The 24,961-nt window shown below is 46.6% G+C and overlaps 1 protein-coding gene across 2 annotated transcripts in view; it reads left to right on the forward strand.

The window, feature by feature from the left end:
* The window catches only part of CLSTN2 (calsyntenin 2), a 623,447-nt gene that overhangs the window by 468,153 nt on the left and 130,333 nt on the right, over positions 1 to 24,961 (forward strand). For both annotated transcript variants that reach the window (XM_049099645.1, XM_035704913.2), the window contains exons 3-5: positions 7,027 to 7,222; positions 7,900 to 8,108; positions 14,688 to 14,837. In XM_049099645.1, the coding sequence (XP_048955602.1) occupies positions 7,027 to 7,222; positions 7,900 to 8,108; positions 14,688 to 14,837 (555 nt within the window). The remainder of the gene's footprint in view (positions 1 to 7,026; positions 7,223 to 7,899; positions 8,109 to 14,687; positions 14,838 to 24,961) is intronic.

A 24,961-nucleotide genomic window follows, 5' to 3' on the forward strand; every position in this document is an offset into this window, starting at 1 on the left:
TTTTCTTCAGTATAATGACAATGATAGGAACTAACATTTATGTGGTACTTAACTTCATACCAGGCACTGTTAAGTGTTCTACGTATGTTAATTCATTTAATCCTCCCAACAACCAATATTGCAATGAGGTGACTATTACTAAAACCATCCCATCTTACAGATGAGGGAACAGGCACAGAGAGGTAGGTGACTTGCCCAAGGTTACACAGGTAGTTAACCTGAGAGGTAGGAGCTCCAGAGCCAGATTTTAACCATCCATGTTTGGATGAAGATCTAGAAATGAAGTTTCTTGCCCCCCAACCGTCTGTGGACATCAAGAGCTACCTAGTTGAGCTCACTACAAAGGCTTTGGCTTCGGGATAACAAAGCATATTGTGTTGCTCTGAGGTTGGGAGTTCTCTGAGAGGTGATGGGCTGTGCTTTAAACATCAGGAACAAGATGTGGAATCATGATCTAGATGGAAAGTGTGCTTGGTAACTGACAAGAACAGTACTTCTCAAGCTTTTGGTCTCATGACCCCTTATACTCTTAAACATTATTAAGGACCCTCAAGAGTTTTTGCCTATATGCATTATGTCTATCAATATTTACTATAGAAGAAATTTAAACTGAGTCATTTTCAAATCTTTATTTATTAATTCATTAAAGTAATAATAAATTCATTAGATGTTAACATAAATAACATGGGACGCCTGGGTGTCTCAGTGGTTAAGCGTCTGCCTTTGGCTCAGGGCCTGATCCCCTCCCCCACGGGGAGCCCGCTTCTCCCTCTGCCTGTGTGTCCTCCTCTCTCTTGTGTTTCTCATGAATAAATAAATAAAAATATTTTTTAAAAAAAAACAAATAACATAGTTTGACCAAAAATCATATATTTTCCAAAACAAAATAAGTGAGAAGAGTGGCCTTGTTTACACTTTTGCAGTCTCTTCAATGTCTCGCTTGCTAGAAGACAGCTGGATCCTCATATCTGCTTCTTCCTTAATCTGTTGAGCTACATTATTTAGAGGAAATACATGAAAAAAATATATGGCTTCACCCAGGTATGTAGCTGTAAAAGGGAGAATATTTTTTAAATCTTTTTGGGTAACTGTAGATATTCTTCTCTGATAACAACACCAGAACTCCATAAGTAATAGTTTCTTAAAGGTTAGTTATAATAAGGAATCTGAAGTCACGTGAATGAACTTGTCATATACTTTTACATTAAAATTACATTATAATCCACTAGTCTATCTTGCACTTTGTTTTTGTTTTGTTTTTTAAAGATTCTATTTATTTATTCATGAGAGACACTCAATTGCTGAGCCACTCAGGCGTCCCTGTCTTGCACCTTGAATGGGTCTTTTATCCATATGTGACTGTGTAATGCCATACTTTGGTCATTTGGAAGATACTGATTTACCAGCCAAAGTAGATCTTTCAAAACTTGATGCATTTCATTATACAATAGCCTACAGTCACATTCATTAATATGATTAACCACTTAATTGGAAAAGTATTGAAGTATTGGTAAATTGTGAAAACTTAATGTGGCAGACACAAGTTTCCCAAAATTGAAAGCTCTAATTGTAGCATCAGCCACAAAATACTACTGGTTCTTTTCCATGAAGTGGCGGGCTTACTTTACAAAAAAGTCTACCACACAGTCCAGTTTGAATAAACATCGTTTGTCCATAAATCATTTTCAAGGAAAAAAGGCTTTCTATGAAAAAAGGTTCAGTTCTCACTCACCTCACGCAAAGGCTTTTCTCAGAGACGCACTAGCACACTTTGCTATGCAAGCTTCTTTATGTATACTTTCCACTTTGTTATACAGAATATTAAAAAGATGTGTACTCGAGGATTGAGATTTAATTAAATTAATATTTACTGCATTATTCAAGTCATTCTTAAGTGAAATTAACTTTTTTTTTTTTTTTTTTACTCCAACTCTGTGTAATAAAGAATGCAGCTAGGTGCTACTAGGGTATCAGCACTTTTTTTTTTTTTTAAGATTTATTTATTTGAGAGAGAGAGACAGAGATAACGAAAGAGAGCATAAGCAGGGAGGAGAGGGAGAAGCAGATTCCCACTGATCAGGGAATCTGATGTGGGGCTCCATCCCAGGACCCCACGATCATGACCTGAGCTGAGGGCAGATGCTTAACTGACTGAGCCACCCACGCCCCCGGGCACTAGCACTTTTATTCATCATTGCTTTAATACCATCAGTGCAAGTATCACCACAATGAAAAAGTCAAATAATGTCTTAATAGAGTAATAATTTTGAATTTGTGAACCACACTAGGGGTCTTGGGGAACCCAGTGGTCCATAGATCACATTTAGAGAACCCCTGTCCTAGAATGTCAGTCTCACCTAGTGATAAACAACAAGAAAGAACAAAGAGTGTGTTGGATTTAGAATTGGGGGGTCTAAATCAGTCCTCAATCCGCTCCTTACTATTAAAGGGACTTTGGGTGGTTCACTTAAGCTGAGAACTCAGTTTCCCCATCTGAAAACTGAAATCAACACAACCTGTTGTTTAAGGGTATTCAAGGGTAGGAACAAAATATATTCTAAAAATGTATTTCATTCACCCATTCATTCATCAATTTCATTCATTTCTCCCAGAATCTGATGAGAGGACTTAAGAGACAGCTGTGCAAGTATCTGTGGGGTGTAGGGAGGGGCGTTACTGAGGAAGAGAAGGTAAAGGTGAGATAGACAGGGGTGCTGAGGGAGGGACCCATCATGCCCTCCCCAGACACTGCCCAGGCCCCTCTTCTGGTCTGGCCTCCCAAGGAGGCCTTTGGGGAAGCCGAGTTTGGCCTCCTGAGGCCATGGCCTGGTGCTGCTGGTCTCACTTGCACACAGAGCCCATTGTTGGTCCAGAATACGCATCCATGTGTGCTGCTCTCCTACCAAAAAAAGCATATTTTTCTCTGGAAACCACCACTTGTCATCATCGTGACAAACTTTTACTTTAAGCACACCACCCCTTCCCCCCCTCCCCCCCCCCCCCACACACACACTGCAATCCTTTATCACTAATAACAAATCCTAGTGGCAGGCCTCACAAAAGATGGAAACAGCCCAATTGAGTCACATACTGGTGCTGGGAACTTCAGTTTTAAGTATCCTTCCCCCTCAGCACTCCATCCTGGGACCTTTCTTCCACAGATCCTCTCTCAACTTGTGGTGTTCTAAATTTGCTATTTGGTGTCGTTCTAGGAAAAGACAAATTAAAATGTGAAATTATGAGCGTAAATTTTACCATTCATCCTTATACCGTGCAATGCCAGTCTTAAATGCAAATAGAAGAGCAGTTAACTGCTGTGCAGGGTCTCCCCAAATTAAAGAATTTACATTTCATAGCTCATGTGTGCATATGTATTTCATTCTTCACCAGAGCAGTGTAAATGCCACGCAAACACAAACGGGACTCAACTGTTTTTATTTTGCTTCTTGGTATGCACACATCTGATCCACACTCTCTGCCCGAGGCCTACTGATAGGAAGGACAGCCCCAAACAAAAGGAACCATAGGCTGTCCTAACTGTCCTCTTCCTCTCTGCCATTTCCAGCAGAAGCGATCGACTACTACAGGGACGTAACGTGTGTAAGAAAGGATACCACGGGGTTCTTTGCTTGGTCATGGGTTTTAAAACGCCCCTGCCCTCTTTCTGCATCCAAAACAATTGTGGGTGTTTCTTTCCAAACAGAAAGGGTGCCTTTTAGGGTGGTCAGCTCCCTGCTTCCTCAATCATAGACGTCACACGCTTATCTTCTCATTCTGAGGCCTCCGGATTCCCATGCATCGTGAACGCTCTGGAATTTTGTGCTCCTCTGCCTGAAACTGGTTCTCTCCTTCTTGGCCTTTCTTCTTCTGTAATCTCAGCTCAGCTGTCACATCCTGAGGTAGCTCTCCCTGCCCTGCTGACAGGTCAGAACTTCCTCGGCACCTTGGAGCTCTCCTCCAATCACATCGTGGTCACCATTCTCCATTGAAGGCTGTGATTATCAGATGGCTTAGGGTCCTCCCACTGAACTGCCAGCAGCATATAGGCCAGGACCAGGTCTGTTTAGGACCAGGTTTTGTTCACTAATGTGTCACCTATTAGGCACATAGTTCCTAATAAATGTCCATAAGGTGAATGAGTGGGTAAAAAAAAAAAAAATGATTGAATGTTTTTGCAACTGGAGCACAAGGGTCAGATGAAGAGGTGCGATAAATGAGGGTGGCATGAATTCTAGTTTTTGCTCACAAGAGGCTAAATCCTGTCTCAGCCCAAACTGGTGAGACTACGTGAGCATCCTGTGGCACTTGTTTACTTGCTGTCTCTTCTAGATAATGAGTGCTGGATGATAGGCTCTCCTTGTGTTTTAAGGGATCCTTTGTGTCTCCGGGCCCAGCATGGGGCCTGGCGCTTACTCAGCTCTCAGAAAGTTCTGGTCCTATTGAATTTCAACTGAGCTGGACTTAGATGAAATGTGTGGCCTTAAGGCTTCCTGTGTCTCTCTCCCTCCGCCGTGCCTCCTTTTTTCCTCCATCCTCTCCTTCCCGCTTGTTAAGGATTTCTGAGTCTTAAGAACCACTTTAGTTGTGATCAAATGTTTCCAACAGAAAATTACTCTCATTTATTTTCAGTTTAACTTGACTCTTCAAAGAAAAATGGCCTGATTGGTCCTATAATCATGTAGTGGTTGGGCACGCCAGAGTCTGCCCCAGAGCTGGGCTGGGCACATTCGCTGGTAATATTCCCATATTGGCATTGATCTCGGGGTAGAATCACAAGTCAGGCATTTCAGAAGTTCATCCATTCAACTCCAGCCAACACAGAAGAGAACTTAAACTCAAGAATCAGACAAAACTTGCCCTTCTGCCCTATAGGGCTGCAGAGCTAACTTTGCCCGAGAGGCAGTACAGTGACACCACCGATCTTGAGCAAGGGTGGTGGAATGGGGCCCGTCCTTCTTGTTAGGCCTTGTCTGCAACCTGTCTTGTCCATTATTCCTCACCCACATCGGAGAAATGTCCGTGGGTGGGGGTGGGGGTGGTTGTGAAAATGGAGCACTCGTAATGAAATTGAGGATCGATGAAATAATAAAAAATAAAAGCCTACAGGTAAGATTGGTATTGATTGACCATCTCAGAAAACATTGTTAGTAAGAGATCAGGGCATGCTTCCTATATGTAAAATGGGGGATTTCTCTCCAGAGTGAGACTTGAATGGGAATATAGAATGCTACCAGAAGCAGTCCCCAGCGCAGTCCCCTTGATGTTATGGGGCTGCTTATGAGGGTGCGGTGGAGTAGAAAGGGCATGGCTCCGGAGTCAGCCATACCTGGGGCCTACACCAACCTCAGCTCTGTGACCTGGAGCAGGTAATAACCTCTCTGATTCTGATTCTCTTTCCCCTCCTCCTCCCTTTTCTCCCCCTCTCCTCCCCCCCTCTTCCTTTTTAATTTTACAAACTGGAATAAAACACCTACCTCCAGATTTTCTATGACGTTTGGCTAATATTCACCTGGGTGGAGATACGGAGCTCGGTGCCTGGCACAGAGCACATATAAGATCATGTTACCCCTTCTCCCCACAGTGTCGGGAGACTGTTCCTCTTTGGAACAGCTGGCCACACCTGGACTAGAAGACACCTGGTTGCCCAAAGAGTGAGGACCCCCTTAAACTATGCACACTAGGCCCCTCACCCAAGCCCCAGCAGTGCGGCTGGGATGATGTCAGACCCGGGTTGGGGCATCTCAGGGTAGATGCCCTCCTCCAACACCATCTCCTGGGCCATTTTATAGGTGACACAACTGAGACCCAGAGTCAATATAATTTGACTACAGCAGCGAGTTTGTGGCAAACCTAGAATGTGAGTCCTGGCCTCTGGGCTCCGAGTCTGTGTTTTATCCCCCAGCAGCCTAGAGCTAAACTCTCTGCTGTCCTGGTGCTCACACAGTCCTCTGCACCATGAATTATCTTTCTGGACATCTACACATGGTCTCCCCGACAAGATAGGGAGAGAATGTGTCTCAACTTTTCAGTACTTCCCAAGGCACTCACTCCAGGGCTTACTTGCAGTCAGGGTTCAAGAAATAAATATCCATCAATGGAGAAAAAGAAGATGTTTTCACGGTCTTATAATTTTAATGCAGAAAAATAGTTATACTACACATTAACCCAGCTGAGGGGGAGAAATGCATTAATTTCACATCATGTTCAGCTCTTTACGAAGTTAGCTTTTTCAGGCTCCACGGGGATTCTGGAACTCACATAGATTCACCCCCACTGTTATGAGAGAAAATTGCAACTGAGTGGTGCCCCTCTCCCCACAGGGAAGTGGTGGGGGGAGAGAAAGAACGGAGGGCTGGGGTGGGAAGCTGGCCGCAGCAACGTGGCGTATTTAAGCCAGGACAGGACAGAGCAGTGCTGCTTACATTGAGTGAGCAAACAAATTACCTTCCCAGGCACCCTGGTTAAAAAATAAATAAATAAATAAATAAATAAATAATAAATAAATAATAAATAAGCAAACACAATGCAGATTCTGATTCAGGAAGGCCTGGTGGGACCTGGGAGTCTGTATTTTTAGCAAGTTCCTCGCAATGTTCATGCTTCTGGTTTCAGGCACAAAACACTGTGAAAGCTTTGGCCTTTTTCTCTTTGCTCTGCACTCATTTATCCGTAGGCCGTGGGTAAAATCTTTATTCTCGCACTGGGCAGAGGGCAAGTGGGGAGAGCTGCTAGGAAAAGCAGCAAACTGGGAATCAGCCAGCACTCCCTACACCATGACTCCCCTTTTTTCCGCCAGATACACTTGATGGTTGACATTTCTATGTGTGAACCACTTTAATTTTACCATCCATGAAATGAGCATGTTGCTCTGGGTCTCCAGAGGCCTCTTCTTCTAGTTTGACAATTTTTTTGTTTGGAGGAAATGGCCCGGAGGTTTTGGGGTTTGCAAATTGGGTCCAGGAGAAACTCTGTCTTCGGCCTGGAAATTCTCAGGGTCCCCATCCGCTGTCTTCCATCCTTCCACAGGGGAAATTTGTGCATTCAAGATCCACGGCCAGGAGCTGCCCTTTGAGGCTGTGGTGCTCAACAAGACGTCAGGAGAGGGCCGGCTGCGAGCCAAGAGCCCCATCGACTGTGAGCTGCAGAAGGAGTACACGTTCATCATCCAGGCCTATGACTGTGGCGCAGGGCCCCGGGAGACAGCCTGGAAGAAGTCGCACAAGTGAGTGGCCTGACAGGGCTCCCTGCTACCCCACCCCCCGTGGGGACCACACACTGCTCTTCAGGCCAGCATACCCAGGGGTCACACCGGGGTGCTCAACCACTGGCTGGTTCTCCAAGGCTCCACCTGTAATCCTCTGCCCCTCAGCTTCGCAGGAAGGCATTCCTCTGCCACCAGCAGGCTTGTGTTCAGGTGTCATCCAGGTGTCACTTCTGAAAAGCCTCCCCTGAGCCAGCCCTTCCCTGCACACCTGATTGGGGCCCTTCTCTGGGTTTCTGATGTGCCACATGCTTGTCTCTGTCATGGCACTTTTTAGTTTGAGTTCTGTCTCCCTATGGAGTTGGGCTCTGAGCCTAACACGGTGTCAGAGTGGTTAAGTTCTCACTGAACAGAAGAGGAATGAATAAGGAAAAGGGGAGGTGATCTCGAGGGAATCATTGCCCAGAGCTGGGTAGCAGGGAAGGCCGGAGAAAGGGCGGATTCATCTCAGGACCAGGGAAGGGACAGGTGGAGGCATCTCCAGTGGGCAGGCAGACAGAAAGCTCAGATGACAACTGTCCTGACTGGCTGTGGTTTCTCTGCTCCCTGGGCCCTGGGGTCAGTGCCTATGGGAGGCGTGGGAGGACGGCGTCATCCTCCCTTCACCGCCATCTCTTCCTTCCTGTGTGCGGTCCCAGGGCCGTGGTCCACATCCAGGTGAAGGACGTCAATGAGTTTGCTCCCACCTTCAAAGAGCCAGCCTACAAGGCAGTCGTGACAGAGGGGAAGATCTACGACAGCATCCTGCAGGTGGAGGCCGTCGACGAAGACTGCTCCCCCCAGTACAGCCAGATTTGCAACTATGAAATCGTCACAACTGACGTGCCTTTTGCCATTGACAGAAATGGTGAGTGTGTGTCTTTTGCCATTGACAGAAATGGTGAGTGTCCCGAGAGGACCCTGGTGGGAGGCAGGGAAACAACTCCACCACCCCCTCTCAGAAGGCCAGGTGGGGCTCCAAATGTCCATGGCAGGTGACAATTTCCTTGCCATCCATGACGTAGGCTCCGTAACCCAGAACTCAGTCCCACACTAGAGGGGATGGCCTCACATTATCAGCAGCACATAGCCAGGTCTACAATACCCCCAAAACAGCTTGGAAACCTACTCAATGAATACAATCCATAGAACTCATAATGCCACACATCTGGATACTGAAGACAGGATGGTTTTCTGGTAGAATTTTCTAATTGCCATACCATCAACTCGGCCATATCTGGGTCCCTTTCCTATATCACAAGTTATGACACTAATCCTCACCCCAGTCATCTGCTTCCTGCTCTCAAACCAAACAAACAGACAAAGCTATGAGAGGAGGTGGAGATTTTTGGGAACACCTTCTAAGATTTTTGGGAACACCTTCTAAGCTTAGATTAATTTAGGAATCTTTAATGGGCTTGCCAGAGTCTTTGGGAATTTCTGCCACCCCATGGAGGATTGTGGCAGTATGCCAATAAAACTTTATTTATGGGCACTAATATTTGAATTTCCTGTGATTTTCATGTGGTCCAGAATATTATCTGTCTTTTGATTTTTTCCAGTCACTTAAGATGCACAAATCATTTTTTAGCTCACAGGAGTGCAGAAACAGGTAGTCAACTAGATTTGGCTTATGGGCTATACTTTGCCGACCACCACTCCCCAATTCCAAATGAACTTACTGAACTGAAAACAGTCCTATAAAGCCACATGTCTAATTCCCCATCATCATTAATAAAAAGCTTGTTGTAGTGTAAGCACCACAGTCAGAGGCCCAATCGACTCAGCCCACTTTAAATGCAATTTTGAATAACTCCATATTAATCAAACGATCATTATTTGCCAAGTATATTATTTAATTACATGAGTATGTGGGATATATATATATATATATCATCCCCACTTTGTTTCAAATAGGATCATATAGTAGTGCATAAAGATGCAAATGTTGCAAAACCTGAAGTTCATCTACTCCGTAAATATTCATTGAGCGCCAAGCATGATGCTGGAAACTGGGAATGGAGACAGAGTGGAACTCAAAACAGACATGGGCCTGCCCACATGGAGCTTACCATCCAGTGGAAAGAAAGTCAAAATAAAAAATAGAGACCCAGGTGGCATCCAGGGCGAGGGTGGTGCATAAAGCATACCACGAGCCAGGGTTAGGCAGTGGATTCACTCAGAGCCTCGTAATAGCCAAGGCCTAGAGAGAAGTACCATCAGTCACCTGCTTGTGTATCATCATGGCTCCCAGTGCTCCTTGATGTTGAGACCAGGGAGAAACTTATCCTGTGACCCAGGCTTCTGTATCCTGAGAACTGCAGCAGGTTCCGTAAGGGATGGGAGCCAAGGAGACACCCTCGTCCCTGACCTCCAGCGGTTTATGATCTGCCTTGGAGGATGAAATCAACGTTCATGAAACAGACAAAATAGTAGTAAGGCAGTTTCCTTGTAGAATGATAAAACCTGTGGAAATGACAGCTACAAACCTGGACAGTGCTAAATGCTCACCGTGTGGAACACAGATCAGTGCATCAGTGCACAAGAAGGCAAAGGAGAAATTAGTGGACTTTAAAGATTGGTTCAGGGCTAAGAAGTAGGTAATTTCAAGTAGTAGAGCCTGTCAGAACTGCTTCCTGATAGCTTTTCCTACAGGCCCTATTTAGTGGCTGGCTTGTCCCCAACGCACAGACACATGTCTCACACACATTAAATACACACACAGGTGCATGCACGTGCACACATGGGCATTCGTGCATGCACACACACCACTCCATAAAATACAAAACAACTGCTTTGTCTTTTTCTGTTCCCCTATAATCAACTGTGTGGTCCCTGTCCACCAAAGCTTTGGAATTTAGGGAGTGACGAGTCCTTGGTGAAGAGCAAGACTCGACAAGCGGAGGTATCGGTGATGAGTGGTCAAGCTCCACTTGACCTCCTGCCTTCGTTCTGGAGAGTCACAGCCCAATGGGAGATGAGATGCATATCCTTTCATCTGAGGGTAAACTGCCCCAGTCATGAAGATAATTACTCACCTTGATGAGCCATTTCACTAACATATGCCAATTTATTTCCCTAGCTGTCTCATTAAAAGTGAGTAATGGTCCTTTGCCAAGCCTCTGCCTCCAACATTGGTTTACAACATTAGATGAAGAGGAGAGTGGGCACTCCCAGGGAGTGTGGGCCCCCGACAGTGAGGTTTACAAAAGCAGTCCTCCAAGTAATGAAGGCAGGACCCAGGGGCAGACACAGAAGCGGCTGCTCCCATTCTAATGAGCTTCCCAGTTGGCCCTTATCCATCACTTCTCCCAGCGACCTTCCAGGCTCCTTGAAGAAGTTCTTTGCATGCACATCAGAGAAAGTACTGCCGAGTTTGGGGTTCCCTCATTGAAGCCCCGTCACTGCAGGTAGATGGCTCCTGGCCCCTCCAACCTGCCAGGCTCTTTGTCTGTGGGGGGAAAGAAGGCAAGCAGGACAGCAGAGGGGATAGAAGACATTAGGTGCATTCAGCTTGACCTGTCATAGCCCCAGACTCAACCTCTTCCTACCAGAGGTCGTAGGCTTCCCTCTGTTTGAATTCCTTCCCTGTGAAATCGGGGCAGCCACCACCCCTGCCTTCTTGTGGGGTTGTGAGACCTCAGGAAAGCCACCCCAGGGAGGATGTTCACAGGGTACCTGGCAGCTAGGGAATGCTCCATTCATGGTGCCGCGATCATCAAATATTTACCTGGGTGATTGGGACATGAAGGTTATTCCAGGCTGAAATTATGAGCAAGTGACTTGAGTTGGTGACATCCACTCCCTCTCAGAAAGTTCTGGATTCACTTCAGATGGCTCCTCGCTCCCCATCTCCTGGGACTTGGCTGGTCTCTATGAGATCAGTAGGGCCTAGGTTCTCATTCCCATTGAATGGATGGAAAAACTGAATCCTAAAGTATAAAGAGCTTGCCTAACAGCACCTGTCACCCTGGTAGCAGAATTGGGAGTGGAGCCCAGATCCCCTGAGCATCAGCCCTTACACCTTCCCACCAGTGATGTTATCACAGAATCCTCAGTGATGTCTGACAGGAATGCATGGCTAGGTTTTTTTAGTTCAAAACTACAAAGTTGCATCTGAATCCTGCATCCTTTACTTTGTGTGTGTGTGTGTGTGTGTGTGTGTGTGTGTGAGAGAGAGAGAGAGAGAGAGAGAGACAGACAGAGAGAGATCTTTGACAAGTTATGTAACCTTGCCTCAGATCCTTGCAGGTAAAAATGGGAATTAAATACCTATGCTAAGTACTGTGCCTGTGTGAGCGGTGGATGTGCTACCAGCTAGGTGCTCACCAGAGTATCAGCACAAACCAAGCTCTCAGCCACATTCAGGGATGACCAGAGGGAGCAGCCGGGGTCTCCATGACACCCAGTCATCCCTCGGCAGACATTTCTTCTTTTCCAGCAATTGTGTGGTCCCCAGGCAGCCTGTCTTTGGCAGCAGGCTGCCCTGGTGAGTAATGGGACTCTGCTGCCTCTGGGCAAAGTGTGCCCTGGAGTCTGCTTATTTTAAAGTAAATGAAAACATTTCTTTTTCATCTGAATAGAAAAGTAACACATGCCCGTTGTAATTTAGAAACCATAGAAAAGTGTGAAGAAGGAAATAAATCACCTGTAATCCCACCAAAGATAGCCATTATTAACATTCCACCAATACTTTTTCAATGAAATTTTTTAACAAAAGTAAGACCACACTTTCCTTGTTTCTCTTTATCTTCCCCCTTTCACTTAACATTCAGTTGTACGGATTTTTTCGACCCTTAAAAATGCTTCATAATTACCACTTTTAGTGCTAAAAACATTCCATCTGATGCATAGACGCCTTTACTTAGGTCTTCCCTTAATATCAGGCAGCCGGTTTTTAAATTATTTTTCACTGAAAGAAATAATGCTTAGGCGAACATATTTGCACTTGTATCTACAATTTTTATCATTTGCCCGGGAATCAGTTTTTCAGATGTGGAATTGCATGCCCAAAAGGCATGAGCAGTTGCAAAGTGACTAGTGTTTGTATGACTTTCCAAAAGCGTTATTCCCATTTAAATTCCATTGGAAGGAGGGTGCAGGTCAGCATGCTTGTCTCATTGTACCTCCACCCTGCCTCAGTTTTTAAAATACCTTCACTCATATGCAAGGGAGGTACTGATTGTTCTTTGAGAGTTAGCTTCCACATTTCTCTGGACCAGAGAAATAGGCCCAGGAACTCCTACTCACCTGGGCTAACTGTGGACTCAGGTCTCCTCCGAAGGCACTATTAGGAGAAATCATTCAAATGTGGGAAAATAATGCAGTTGTAACAGGAGCAAAAATGGGTGGCTTTTTGAGCTTCCAAAAATGTTTAGATGTGTGTCTTATCTGAACAGGACTCTCCCCAGCATCGTAATTGGTCACAACATTATACACTTATATTTGACCTAAGGCTTCAAATTCCAGGCAGTGAAACCCACTCTCACATGCATGAAGTCAGTGGTGGCGGAGGAAGTACTTTAGCTTCTCAGACAGCTTCATCAGGACTTGCTAGGACGTGGCGGCGGCTCACCAGGCCAAGGACTGCCGCCTGTGTGTTTATTTTTCTACCGCGGTCAATAGTGTTGGGTCTGCTTAATGTCACACGGCTTGTAAGCCCTGAGCCTTCCTCTTTCGAAAGGCATATCTTTTGAGAGCTATTTAACTTTAAAGAAAGGGAAAGTCAAAACTTTTTGTTCAAAATTCAATTTGATGTTGCTGAAACATACTTCCCGTGGTTATATCGCGGTGCTTCCACCTGCAAGAATTCCTCCCCTGTGAGGTCTCTAACCACAAACTAGGCTGCTAACAGAACCCACAGGGAACCTTACCAACCCAGCACTGAGATGCTCTAGCCCTGGGGGGTCCTGAGCTGAGATGTAGCTAACATTGGGGGGTGGGGGGGGGGAGTGAAAGGGATTCTGAACACCAGGCCCAAGGCCAAAAACACATCAAACCCATTTTCAGAGATTTTTGATTGGCTTTGTTAAACTACATTTTACTTCAATTCAGTGGCTGTGGCTACATTTTTTAGAAAGCAGTATGGAGCAGACAGTGGGATAAATGGTCCTAATTCTGGATCCCACGTCTTGGGCAGCTTTGTAGGAACTCTGCTTCCCACCTTACAGCCACGGCTCCCACAAGAGGAGCCCTGCCCATGCCTGGCACTGAGGACTGTTTTACTAGTGGTGCATGATCAGAGGTCAACTCTCCTGAGCTTTAAGACATTTTGTGGCTTTGGTAACTCCCCAGGCTTTCTTGCCTTCGTCCCTGTTGCCTCAGTTCATGGGAGCCATAGATATCCAATGAAATGGAAGAAAGCTCATTAGGGTGTTTTTCCCTTAGTTTTGATGAAATGTAAAAATATACTTGAGTCAGCCATTCCATGTTTGCTTATTAGTGTGTTGGTTTGTTTTTAAATTTCCATTTTCTTAATTTCACTTCTGCTGAAGGATAATGATAACATTGGAGTTGTAATTTGCTGTCAGCTCCACTATCAGAAAAAAGGCAAGAATGAAATTATCCCCCGCAAAGGAAGACTTCACTCCCTTGGAATAAAAAACCGGGAAGTATTAAAGGCACGCTGGGCCTTTCTTCGTTCCTTAGAACCAAAACTGTGTTTCAGCAAAAATGGTCTATCAGAATTTTGCTCATTAATTATCAAATACACATTTCTGAATTATAGTATCAACCCACGGGAACAAAAACTCACAAATGGTCCAGAAAAATGGTTCAGTCGCTCTTGGAGAAGAAAAATGTCTTTGCCACCAGGGCAAGGAATCCGTTATTCTGTATAGCTTTCAGAAGGGAGGTCACACGTTTTCTTATTGATTTTACTTCCTATTTGGTAGCAAAATAATGTGAGAAGAGGCAGTGAACATTCCTGGCAACAAGCCCAGATGTTGAAAAATATGTGTCAGGACATTTCTGAATCCCATCTTTTTCCCAGAGATTTCATGGCAGATGAGCATTGGTGCCCTACATCAACGAGGACACGACCACATGGGCACACTTGAGGAGGGAATTTTCTGACAACCCATTACTAACAAACACACCAATTGGGTTCTGGACGTGTGCTTGGAATTCCCCAGTAGTCCTGTCTCACAGTCGGGTGCCTCCAGCCAGTGGTTCCTGGGACTCTGCCGCCAAGGCACAAGCAGACCACGTGTGAAAGCCATGCCCCCTGTTTGCCCTTATTTGTACAAGATGGTAAGGAAACGGGTCATTCCATTCTAGTGAAGGTTAGAGGAGTGGAGGAGGGATTTTTAAAGAACTGCACCAAATTCTACCTCTGAAACTAGCAATACAGTATAAGTTAACAAAAATTAATTTAAAGGAAAAAATAAAAGAACTGCAGTGTGGTTGACTGGATCTGAAACAATTTTAAATCTCCCTGTGTCCTCAGGCAACATTAGAAATACTGAGAAGCTGAGCTATGACAAGCAACGCCAGTACGAGATCCTGGTGACCGCCTATGACTGTGGACAGAAGCCGGCCGCTCAGGACACGCTGGTGCAGGTGGATGTGAAGCCAGTTTGCAAGCCTGGCTGGCAAGGTGGGCCATCTCTTGTTGATCCTGTTGAGTGAAGGCAGCTTAGCCTGGTGTATAGAAGGTGCTAGATCCGTTCCTAAAAATCATCACAACAAGTAGCTAGAGGAATTTTTTTAAGCGTGGTCACTCTGCTGCAAAAAAGTGGAGTAGCTTGTTGATTCTTACAACTCCTGGGTGACATATTACCACTATTTTACAGCTTGAGAACGTCTGAGGCAACTCATCTAATGTCACGTGCCCCATTTTGTCCAGTGCACCCTTTCTAAAATCTCATGACACTTTGGGATCAATAGTAATTATCGCACAGTGCTCAGGAGAAAGTGCCAGCAAGCCTATTCACTTTATCTAAGGGAACGAGTCTAGCTGTTATGCCTCAAGTTTGAATCATCATTCAGTACCTGGGGAAGGTTGGCCTGTTTTTTAGACTGGCACAGAAGGTGTACAAGCAGAGGTTAAAGTCCCAGAATCCAGCCTTTGGATCAAGGCGTTTCTCAAATGTTGGTTCTTGGAATGGAAAGACAATGGCCCGAGATGGAGGTAGATTTTTGTTGTGGTTTGATGTTTGGTGTGCAAAGACAGAGCAAAGGTGCAGGTTACACTGAGGTGACAGAGGTGTAGCGCTGACTTAAGAGAAATAAGGGGCTCAGGGCCAGCGGCATAGATGGATCTCGCCAAGAATTGGATGGTTTCTGGAATAACAGTAGCTCTAGGGCTGGCACCAATGTTCCAGTGACTGGGCAGGGATGCTGGAGGTATCTCTGTGCCACCGTTTTGGTGGCTCAGCCACTGCTGTTTCTGCTTCCTGTGTTGCTGCTTGCAGATTGCTGCCCACTCAAAACTTTAGGGTGTTTCATGGAGTCTCCACTTTGTAGCTTTATCAACTGTCTTTTCTCCATGTGTCTTGAAGCTTCAAGTCCCTGCTACAGTCTACCTGGTTCTCTCTCTCTCTCTCTCTCTCTCTCTTTCTACTTCATTCTTAAATTTCCCTAGAGAGAGTGTCATTAGCCATGTTAAGCATCTGTATTTCTGTTGGATAGACCAATGCCCAGAAACCACATAGGTCACAGTTAGACTTGGAATTGCTGCCTGTTGGTCAAGCGTTCATTCTCATGGTGCACAGCAAGGACACCTGAGGACCCACCTGGGGTCATTCCTCTCAGAGAGCAGTGCTCCAAGGGTTCCTCCCCCATACTACTTTATCACTCTTAATCTTTCAACTAGAAAAATGGGAGGTGGTAATTAAACCCACCTCTGGAGAAAGCCAGAGTCATTTGCCTTTGAACAAAGTAGACACGATGAAATGCCCAGTGGAGGAGTCACAGGTAAGACAGATGAGACATAAATAACAAAGTAGAGCCATCTTTGTGTCGCCTGTTCAGGATCAAGCCAGAGACAGACAAAAAGGAACAACCCAGAGTGGAAAATTACATGTCACCAACCTCAGGGAGCCTGGGCTCTGGTTGTTATAATTCACTAAACCTCAAGGAACCTGAGGGCAGGATTCTGTCTCTTGTTCACAGCTGAATTTCTCAGACTTAGTGCAGATCTGACTCCAGTGACAGGTGCTCAAGAGACAGCCATTGAATGAATGAATGAATGAATGAATGAATGAAAGAAAAGCTATTTGAGTAAAGAAGAACTCAGCTTGTTTTGTTTTAACTTAGAAGGACTAAGCCAGTAAAAGTGTAGCTTTTGAAAAAGCAAGCCTGGAAAGAATATAAAAGCCTTCTAAGCAGAGAACATGCTCATAATGGGATTTTCAGTGGGGAAAGTAAAACACAAAGCTGTATCTGGAGAACGATCTCAATGTTTTGTGTCTTTGATAAATGAGACACCTACAGATTTGGGATTACATTTTTGTACCTATATTTAAATGCAATTTCCTAACCGAGTTTGTACTTGCTTCAGTGTTAAATGTATGCACAGAAACTCATGTTAATAATGTTGAGTTCTGTGTGTGTGCAGAATGTGTGGAGCCCCTAACCGTCTGGTGCACAGTCCTATTTGTAGCCAGACAGTGAGCTCCTGGAGGCAGAGGTCCTGCCCATTTGCTGTGTCTCCAGTGCCCAGCACAGGGCCAGGCACCTGGATGCAGGTGCTGGATGGATGAATGAATGGTGAAAAACATACCTCTCTGTGGAAGGAAGAAAAGGGGAAGCAGCAACTCCCTGTATCCGTTCGCTGTGTCAGACAAAACCATTTAAGCATGTGTAAATCAGAATCAACTAGTTTATGGTGGCTTCCCTGCCTAGTTAGCCAGCCTTGTTGGCAGAAGGTGACACTGGTTTCTGCATCGTGCCCCTCCTCCCTCCAGCTTAGCCCCTCTAGAAGCTGCTAGGTCTCTCTCCCTAGCCGTCATCCCAACAGGCTCTCAGATTGTTGGCAGGTCTTCCAGGTTCTCTGATGCGTGTGGCAGGGCTCTAACTGCTTCCCAGCAATTCCTGTGCCAACCCCCAGACCTGGAGAGCAAGCCTCTCCTTCCAGCAGACTGGCCCACTTTATTCCTCCACTTGGGCAGCCCTCATCTCCAGCTGACCCATCTTGGGGCCTGTCCTCTCTTCTGCCCCAGGTCGGGGCCGCAACCTCGTAGTTGGAAGTGTGCCTTTCTCTAGGGAAGAGCAAACCACCGCTGGCCCCTCGTATGTGTCCCTCGTCCAATCCCCTCTCCCAGCCTCCCAGAGCAAACTGGAGAAGGCCATAGTTTCCTGGCCACAGATGAAACAGGCCACCCCTCACTCTGAGAGGTGGTCAGGCCCCTAGGGGAAAGGGCAGGCAGCCTTGAAGGTGAAGTGTATCCTATATAGAATGGGAGAGGAGCATAGAGAGGGAAGGCCATTCAAGGCACTGGTGAAGAGTGTAAGAAAGCCAGTCTGGCTTGCATAGGTGGTTGGGACTGTGGAGAAGTGGGAAACAAGGCGGGAGAGGCCAGAGTTAGGGTGGGGCTGGCAGTCGAGATGTTGAGTGCCTGGGTCAGGAGCTGCAACGATCCCAAGCCCCCCAGACCCAGCCATGAGTAAGGGGTCTGCAGGCATGTGCCAGGGATAACTGCCCCAGAGAACAGAAGCTCCTCCCTGAGCTGATTTCCCCCAAACGACAAGAGTCACCAAGCAAACACAGTGTGGCAGTTCAAATTCTTGTACCTGTTCTTAGTCATTTCCCTCCAGGCAGGAGGGGATTGCAGCACAGCGCAAGCAATCCATCATGCTCAGGAGCCTCCGTCAGCTTCTCCCAGGAGCTGTCCTGGAGGAGTAAGGGCCTGCTCACAGCTAGAGCCTCCCCTTCCTTCCCAGGCCGAGGAGGGACTGCTCCCAGACTACTGAGGTACCCCAGGGCGTGCCCTGTTTTCCATCACATCAACCCCTTTCAAGAGTGTGGGGCTGCAGCTTTCCCAGCATGTAGCTGGCCTTAACCCAGCTCTGCACAAGGGCATCGCAGACCCCGGCTCTGTTGCCACCTGCCTCTCAGACCCTGGCCCAGGCATTGGCTCCTGTGGCTGTAGTTTTCCATTCTCTGTCTTTTTCTGTGGCTGGGCCTTGTCTTCCCAGAAACGATACGAGTTTTGGTCTCTCTCTCGTATCCTGAGATTGTAATTCTAAATAGGTGGTGGGGGTCAGCTCACTGTACATGGGGAGGTGGAGCTTTTTGCCCAAGGGAATGTCACTCCCATTCTCAGCTGCCCAGAGAAGATGGTCATCCAAGCACCCACTAGACCTGTGGGAACGGAAGGGAGAACTAAATCTCTGTGCTTTGTCCTGAGCTTTGAGATCTCATGGTATCTCTCTAGCAGCTCTTACTCATCAAGATAGAAGATTCTTTTTTTTTTTTTTAAGATAGAAGATTCTATTAGGAAGCAGGAAAAATTCTACATGCTAAGGACTGGCTTGTGCCCTGCCTCTCATGCCAGACATCTGTCGTCATCTTAGTGTCTGTTTTCCTCTTGCCAAGCAGTCATACTTGCCCAAGCCCGGCTGTGTGGGTGCTAAGGACTTCAGGGAAGAGTCCGCATCTGTTCAGGATCAGAGCACCACAGAGGATGTAGTGCCTTCAGAGGCCATCAGGGGGATAGAGGCAGCAGCCCCAGGGGGAGCTGACCCTGCAGACCCCTCCTTCTAGGGGCCCCAGACTGTGCCTTAGACAATCCTGTGTAATTTGGTTGCTGGTTTGGGTTTTGTTTTGTTTGTTTAGTTGTTATGTCGAGAAACACATCTCCTCTTGATGCCTTCTTTTATTGTCCTTTAAAATCCCATCGCCCATCTCCTTCTATGTTGCAAGCTGAAACCATTGTCTTCATAACACTTACTCAGTGTATTTTCCCTTTTATTATAGCAAGTCCAATTTTTGTATCTGTTACCTGCTCCTGCCAGTCGAGACCCAAAGTTCAGTATTTCATGTCCCTTTATGTGAAACAGTTTCCCTCTGAGAGAGCCGCTGCTGAGTGCCCTGGTGGCCCTTCCCCATTTCTTTCCCAGACACGGTGCTGACCAGACATGCAGCTGTTCTGGATTCAAAGTTCCCATGTCAGATGAGGTTTGCAGACTCCGGCCCCCGCGGGACCTCATCTCTCCTCGCCCCCCTCATCACTGAGCACGATCCCACTGGGGTCAATGACCCCTCGCCCAGCACCTGTCCACCCAGCACTGCCGGTTCCTAGACCTCCTCTCACGGGCCCAATTCCTGCAGCTTTTATCTTCACAGCAAGGTGCCCTATCTCAGATGGAAAGAAAAAGAAATGCAGCCATATAATGAATCACTTTTTCTCTGTTCCTGGGCTTGAATAATTCTCCAGGTGCATCAGACAGTCTCGGTGTTTCCACCATTCTGCAAATCAGGCCGCCATCAGGCAGACAGGGTGGTATCTGATAGAGCAGGGCTTCTCAGGCCCAAGTGTGCACAGGAGCACCTGGGAACCAGGGTAAAATGCAGATTCTGATTTCATGAGTCTGAGGAGGCCCTGGATGTTGCTGGTCCACGGCCTTCACTTTGAACAAAGAAGGTCACTCAGAAAATATTCACTGAACACCTAGAGTGTGTCTCGGACTTCTGTGTTGAAAGGACAGCAGCATGAAAGCTGCTTGGTGGAGATTAATTCTCCTGTAGTTATTTGCATTGCGAGATAACGGGCATTGACACGCATGCCACGTGGCTGCGGGGACATTGCCCAGTGAATCTGCTTACCCTTTCCCGAGGCCCGCTGTGTGCCGAAGGCCAGGGAGACAGAGACAGACACGACCTCCCAGGCCTCGTAGCGCAGAAGGAGACGAGGACAATGCTAAGGACAAAAGCTCTGCCAGAGGAGGCTTTGGGGACGCAGAGGAGAGACACTTAACTTTGGTGGGGCCCTGGGGAGATGTGCCTGGGCTGAATCTTGAAGGATAATCATTTGTGCACAGAGAAGACTATTCCGGACTAGAGAATGGATATCAAAAAGGTGGGAAATAGCAAATTGTGACCAGGGAATGTGGGAGAAGGCTGGATGGGCTGGTGGGGATCAGGTCACAGAGGAAGGGCCTCCTGTGTTACCCCAAAGGCACTGGGGAGCACAGAAGCTTTCATGACCCGTGTGGTGAGGGGGATCTTAGGGAAGAAGGACTCCTTGGCCAACCACATGGATGGTGACTGAGATACAGAGACTGGGACAGGGAGACCAGCTGAAAAGGATGATTAACCCTGAGTGCTCTTTTAAATGGAGCACTTTGGGAAAAGTATCTAAAGTCATATATTTATTCAAAAGCGAATTCAAAGTACTGGACTGCAAAGGAAGTTATATTTTCAGGCAAATCCCATGAGACCCCACAGGCAAGGGGACAAGACTGGCTGCCAAGCATGTCTGAGATAGAAAAGACCAATGCTAAGCTTTGTCAAGCATATGTCCCTGTCCACTTGCCCACCGCCCTGCCAAGGAAAAAAAAATATTCCAGGGCCCAGCGGTCAGCTGGCTTCACTCTACCCCTTCCAAAATCAGATCAGTTATTGATCAAGAACACTGAAGAGCTGGCTTAGGTTTTAGTACATAAAAGGCACTGATTTCAAATCATAGGGTGATAAGCCCAGAAGATAGCCAGATTTGCTTAGAGACAGACAAGGCTCAGACGGTGAAGCTGTGTCCATCTGAGGATTGCACGATGGTGTCACCCTTAATGCAGGCCGATGCACAAGGGCATAGTAAGAATGACAGAAAGAAAGATGGCTCTTTGACCCCCGTTCTGTCCTCCACTGTACTGCCAATGTGTCTGAGATGCCACCATTAGGTACCAATTTTTTTGTTGTTGTTCTAAAGGATAATTCCCCCCACCCCCCAAAATGTAAGTGCCTCCTGTAGGAATCACTGTTAAGCCAGTGGTCAGCAAAGTATAGCCCACAAGCCAAATCTAGTTGACAACCTGTTTTTGTACTACTGTGATCTAAGAAATGATTTGTGCATCTCGAATGGTTGGGAAAAAAATCAAAAGATGGATAATATTTTGGGCCACATGAAAAGCACATGAAATTCAAATTTCAGTGCCCATAAATAAAGTTTTATTGGCACCCTACCGCACTCCTCCGTTTACCTATTACCTCATGGCTGCTGTCACACAATAACAGCAGACAGAGACCAGATGGCCCTCAGGGCCTCCACATTTGCTTTCTGGCCTTTCCACGGAAAGCTTGCTGACACCTGCATGAAGCTATTATCACCCATTGACACCTTAGCGAGAAGGAATTTATTAGAGTACCGTGGACAGCCTGGAAAGAATGCGACACCAAATAGACAAATTTAGACAGAGGCGAAAGAATACGAGAATCCAACGTAAGGTTTGCTGCCCAGAGGGCAGGAATGATAACCCTGTGAGATAAACAATTCTAGCCCATTTTACAGATGAGGAAAACTTCAGGTGAGAGAGCTTGAATGACTTATCTCACAACTGATAAATGGCAAAGATAAAATTCAAGTTTATATCAGCCTATCCCGAGGTCACTGTTAGGAGGAAGAAGGATAGAATAAGGAGGTTGGGAATTTCCAAAGGGACATGTAACCAGCTCTAAAAGGGCATCTCAAGAGACTGTTCAGAAGAAAAGCAACCGGGGGCACCTGGGTAGCTCAGTTGGTTAAGCATCTGCCTTCAGCTCAGATCATGATCTTAGGGTCCTGGGATGGAGTCCTGAGTCAGGGTCGTTGCTTAGCTGGGAGTCTGCTTCCCCCTCTCCCTCCACCATTCCCCCTGCTTGTGCACTCTCTCTCTCTCTCTCTCTCTCTCTCTCTCTCTCTCTCTGTCAATAAATAAATAAAATCTTAAAAAAGAAGAAGAAGAGGTAGGAGAAGAAGAAGAAAATAAGCAACCTGCAGACCCTCAGGCACCACAGTTCACCTCTCAATCACCTTATCTACAAAATGGTGAGGAGACATACCTTGAAAGGGAGCCACAGTTCAATGACACATGTGGCACCTAAGGGGTGCTCCGCGGCTCATTGCCTCCTCTCCCCGCCCTGCCTCATGCACCCCTCCTGGATTGACGCCAGTCTGGTGCACTGTTGCCTTGAGATGACAGTTCATGGGAAAATAAACCCACGCTTGTGGACTGTCCATCTCTTGGATTCCTTTTACCTGAACCTAAAATTGCTTCTGGTGAACACATGGGCCAGAGAAACACAGCGTGAGCCTGAGATGTACATAAAGCTTCAAAGCCAAAGATGCCATGCCCAAGTGTGGCAGCTCACACCAGAGCAAGAGGGCTGCCTTCTCCCGTAAGAGACTTGAACATGAAAGTTATCCATCCACCCTTCTGTTCACCAGTACCAGGCTTTACTTGAAGTTCAACCCAGGGGTTCTGCTCCTTCACCCCCTAGGTATCCTCCATTTTCAGGCACCTTCTGTCCTCTTGACTTTTCCCTTTGCCATATTCTTTCCTATCCCTGTGCCCCCAATCTCCACAGCCCTCCTCTCCCCCTTCATTGCTCTGATATTCATCCTCTGATCCTTCTCCATCATTGGGGAAGGTTCTGGGGCCCAGAGGTGCAGGAATCAAGTATAAACCAGTGAGAGGGAGCCAGGTGGGAGCAAAAATGGCTCAGGTCAACCCTGAGCCCAGTCGTGATTGGCCATAGCCGTTGCTGAAGCCATTTTGCTGGCTGAGCCGGGGTTTCCTCAACCATTAATTGAGAAGCATAACCCTTGGCCTAATCATCTTACAGGACTGTAAGGAGGCCAAAAGAGCTCCTGTGTTTGGAAGTACTTTACAAAATTTATTTATTTATTTATTTACAAAATTTAGATTCCCATGCAAACTATATTATGATTAAAATTGGTAAAATAAATAAAAATAAAATAAATTAAAATAAAATTGGTAAAATAGGTACCATCATATAAAATGAATACACACACACACACGTACACATACACACTGAAATTCATAGAATTGGTAAGACTATGTGGCTTGAGCATCATGCTCTTGATTTTAGAGCTTTAGATTATTCCAAAGGGAGACAGGGAGGTGAGGTGTGTGGGAAGAGCACAGTCTGAATAGGTGGGCACAGGGAAGAGCACAGTCTGAATAGGTGGGCACACCGGCCTCAGTCCCTCCTGGCCTCTAAGCCATGGTGCATCCTCAAGAAAGTCACTCATGCCTACTTCGGCTTCTCCACATGGAAATGGAATAATGCCTTCCCCTGGGCCCAGATGGAAGGCTGCCTGTGGAATGCCATGCTCATGACCACCTACCTACACAGGTGGCCTAATGAACAGCAGTTCTTTTTACTTCCTTTTATTCTGATTTTCCTAAGTCACAATAGAGCACTTTCTCCCCAAATAATTGGAAAAGCCATCACTGAAGCCAAATTCCACTAAGTCTGGCAGTGTGACCCTGGGGCAGCTGCTCCTGGGTCTGCTCAGATCTGCCAGGCAAGCATCCGAGCTCCTGGCAGAGGGCCTCCAGGGGCACTCCTCCATGAGTAACGACCTGTTTTGACATCACTGACACAGCTGATCATTAAGGTGCTACAAATGGCTTCTGTACAGGATACTGATTTACCTACTCGGTGGCGTCTTAATGTGCTTAAAGACCTGCTAGATAAAAGCACGCCTGCATGAGCCTATTTCCACCTGGGCCTCCATGTGAGCATGAGTGGAAATGGGCCTCGGAGATTTCTGGGGCCCATCATCTCAGCCCTGAGGGAGGGGGGGGTGCAGGCGGACTGCACTCATCCCAAACACCGCTCGGTCAAAGTAATAGTCACCAGTGTGCAAGCATTTACTCTTTGTCAAAGCCTGTCTAATGGTGATGCGTTATTCCTAATTTACTCCTCACCACACCCTGAAAGCTGCTATTTTCCCACTTAGCAGACGAGAACACTGAAGTTAAGATGCTCACCATACAGCTAGTTGCCTCTAGGAGCTGCGTCAAGCCCAGTCCTATCTCTCTACAGACACAGAGCTCCTGCCCCTTCACCCACAATGTGTCTCAAAGCAGAGGAGAACACTGGCTGCCTTGTGAGATCATTGCAAACTATTTTGAGAAAAATTTGATAGTTGGAACCCCTTCCTTGATGTTGTAAGGAGAATATATAATTGGACATCAGGGCAGCCTCGAGAGAGGACTGTGACTTATAGAGTTGAGGGGTGGGCAGGGAGGTAACACTCCAACCACATAAGCCCACCTCAGGGTCCTGTCTTCATTCAAATAGCAAGGCCATCTCTCAGTTTTCTTAGATGACCTCTAGAGGACCGCAAAGGGCATGGGGCTTGCCCAAGGACACACAGATGCTGAGAGGGGGACCCATGGGTGGTATTGGGGATTCTAACTCAGAATCCCTGCTCTAACCCCTCTCTCTGCAGACCTGGGTCGGCCCCAGAGCCACATGCAATCAGCCTCTTCCACTGGTAGCTCTTTTAAATATTTGTAGCCTACTAGAATTTCTTCTTACAGGGAGTCAGCAGAGGGCACGGCTTCAGAGGGATGGCTCTGAAGCCAGAAAGAGCAGAGCATTTTTTAAAATATTTTATTTATTTATTCATGAGAGACACAGAGAGAGAGGCAGAGACACAGGCAGAGGGAGAAGCAGGCTCCATGCAGGGAGCCTCATGCGGGACTCGATCCCTGGACTCAGGACCACAACCTGAGCTGAAGCCAGATGCTCAACCACCGAGCCACCCA

Source organism: Canis lupus, chromosome 23 (genome assembly GCF_003254725.2).
Source record: "Canis lupus dingo isolate Sandy chromosome 23, ASM325472v2, whole genome shotgun sequence".
NCBI lineage: Eukaryota > Metazoa > Chordata > Mammalia > Carnivora > Canidae > Canis > Canis lupus.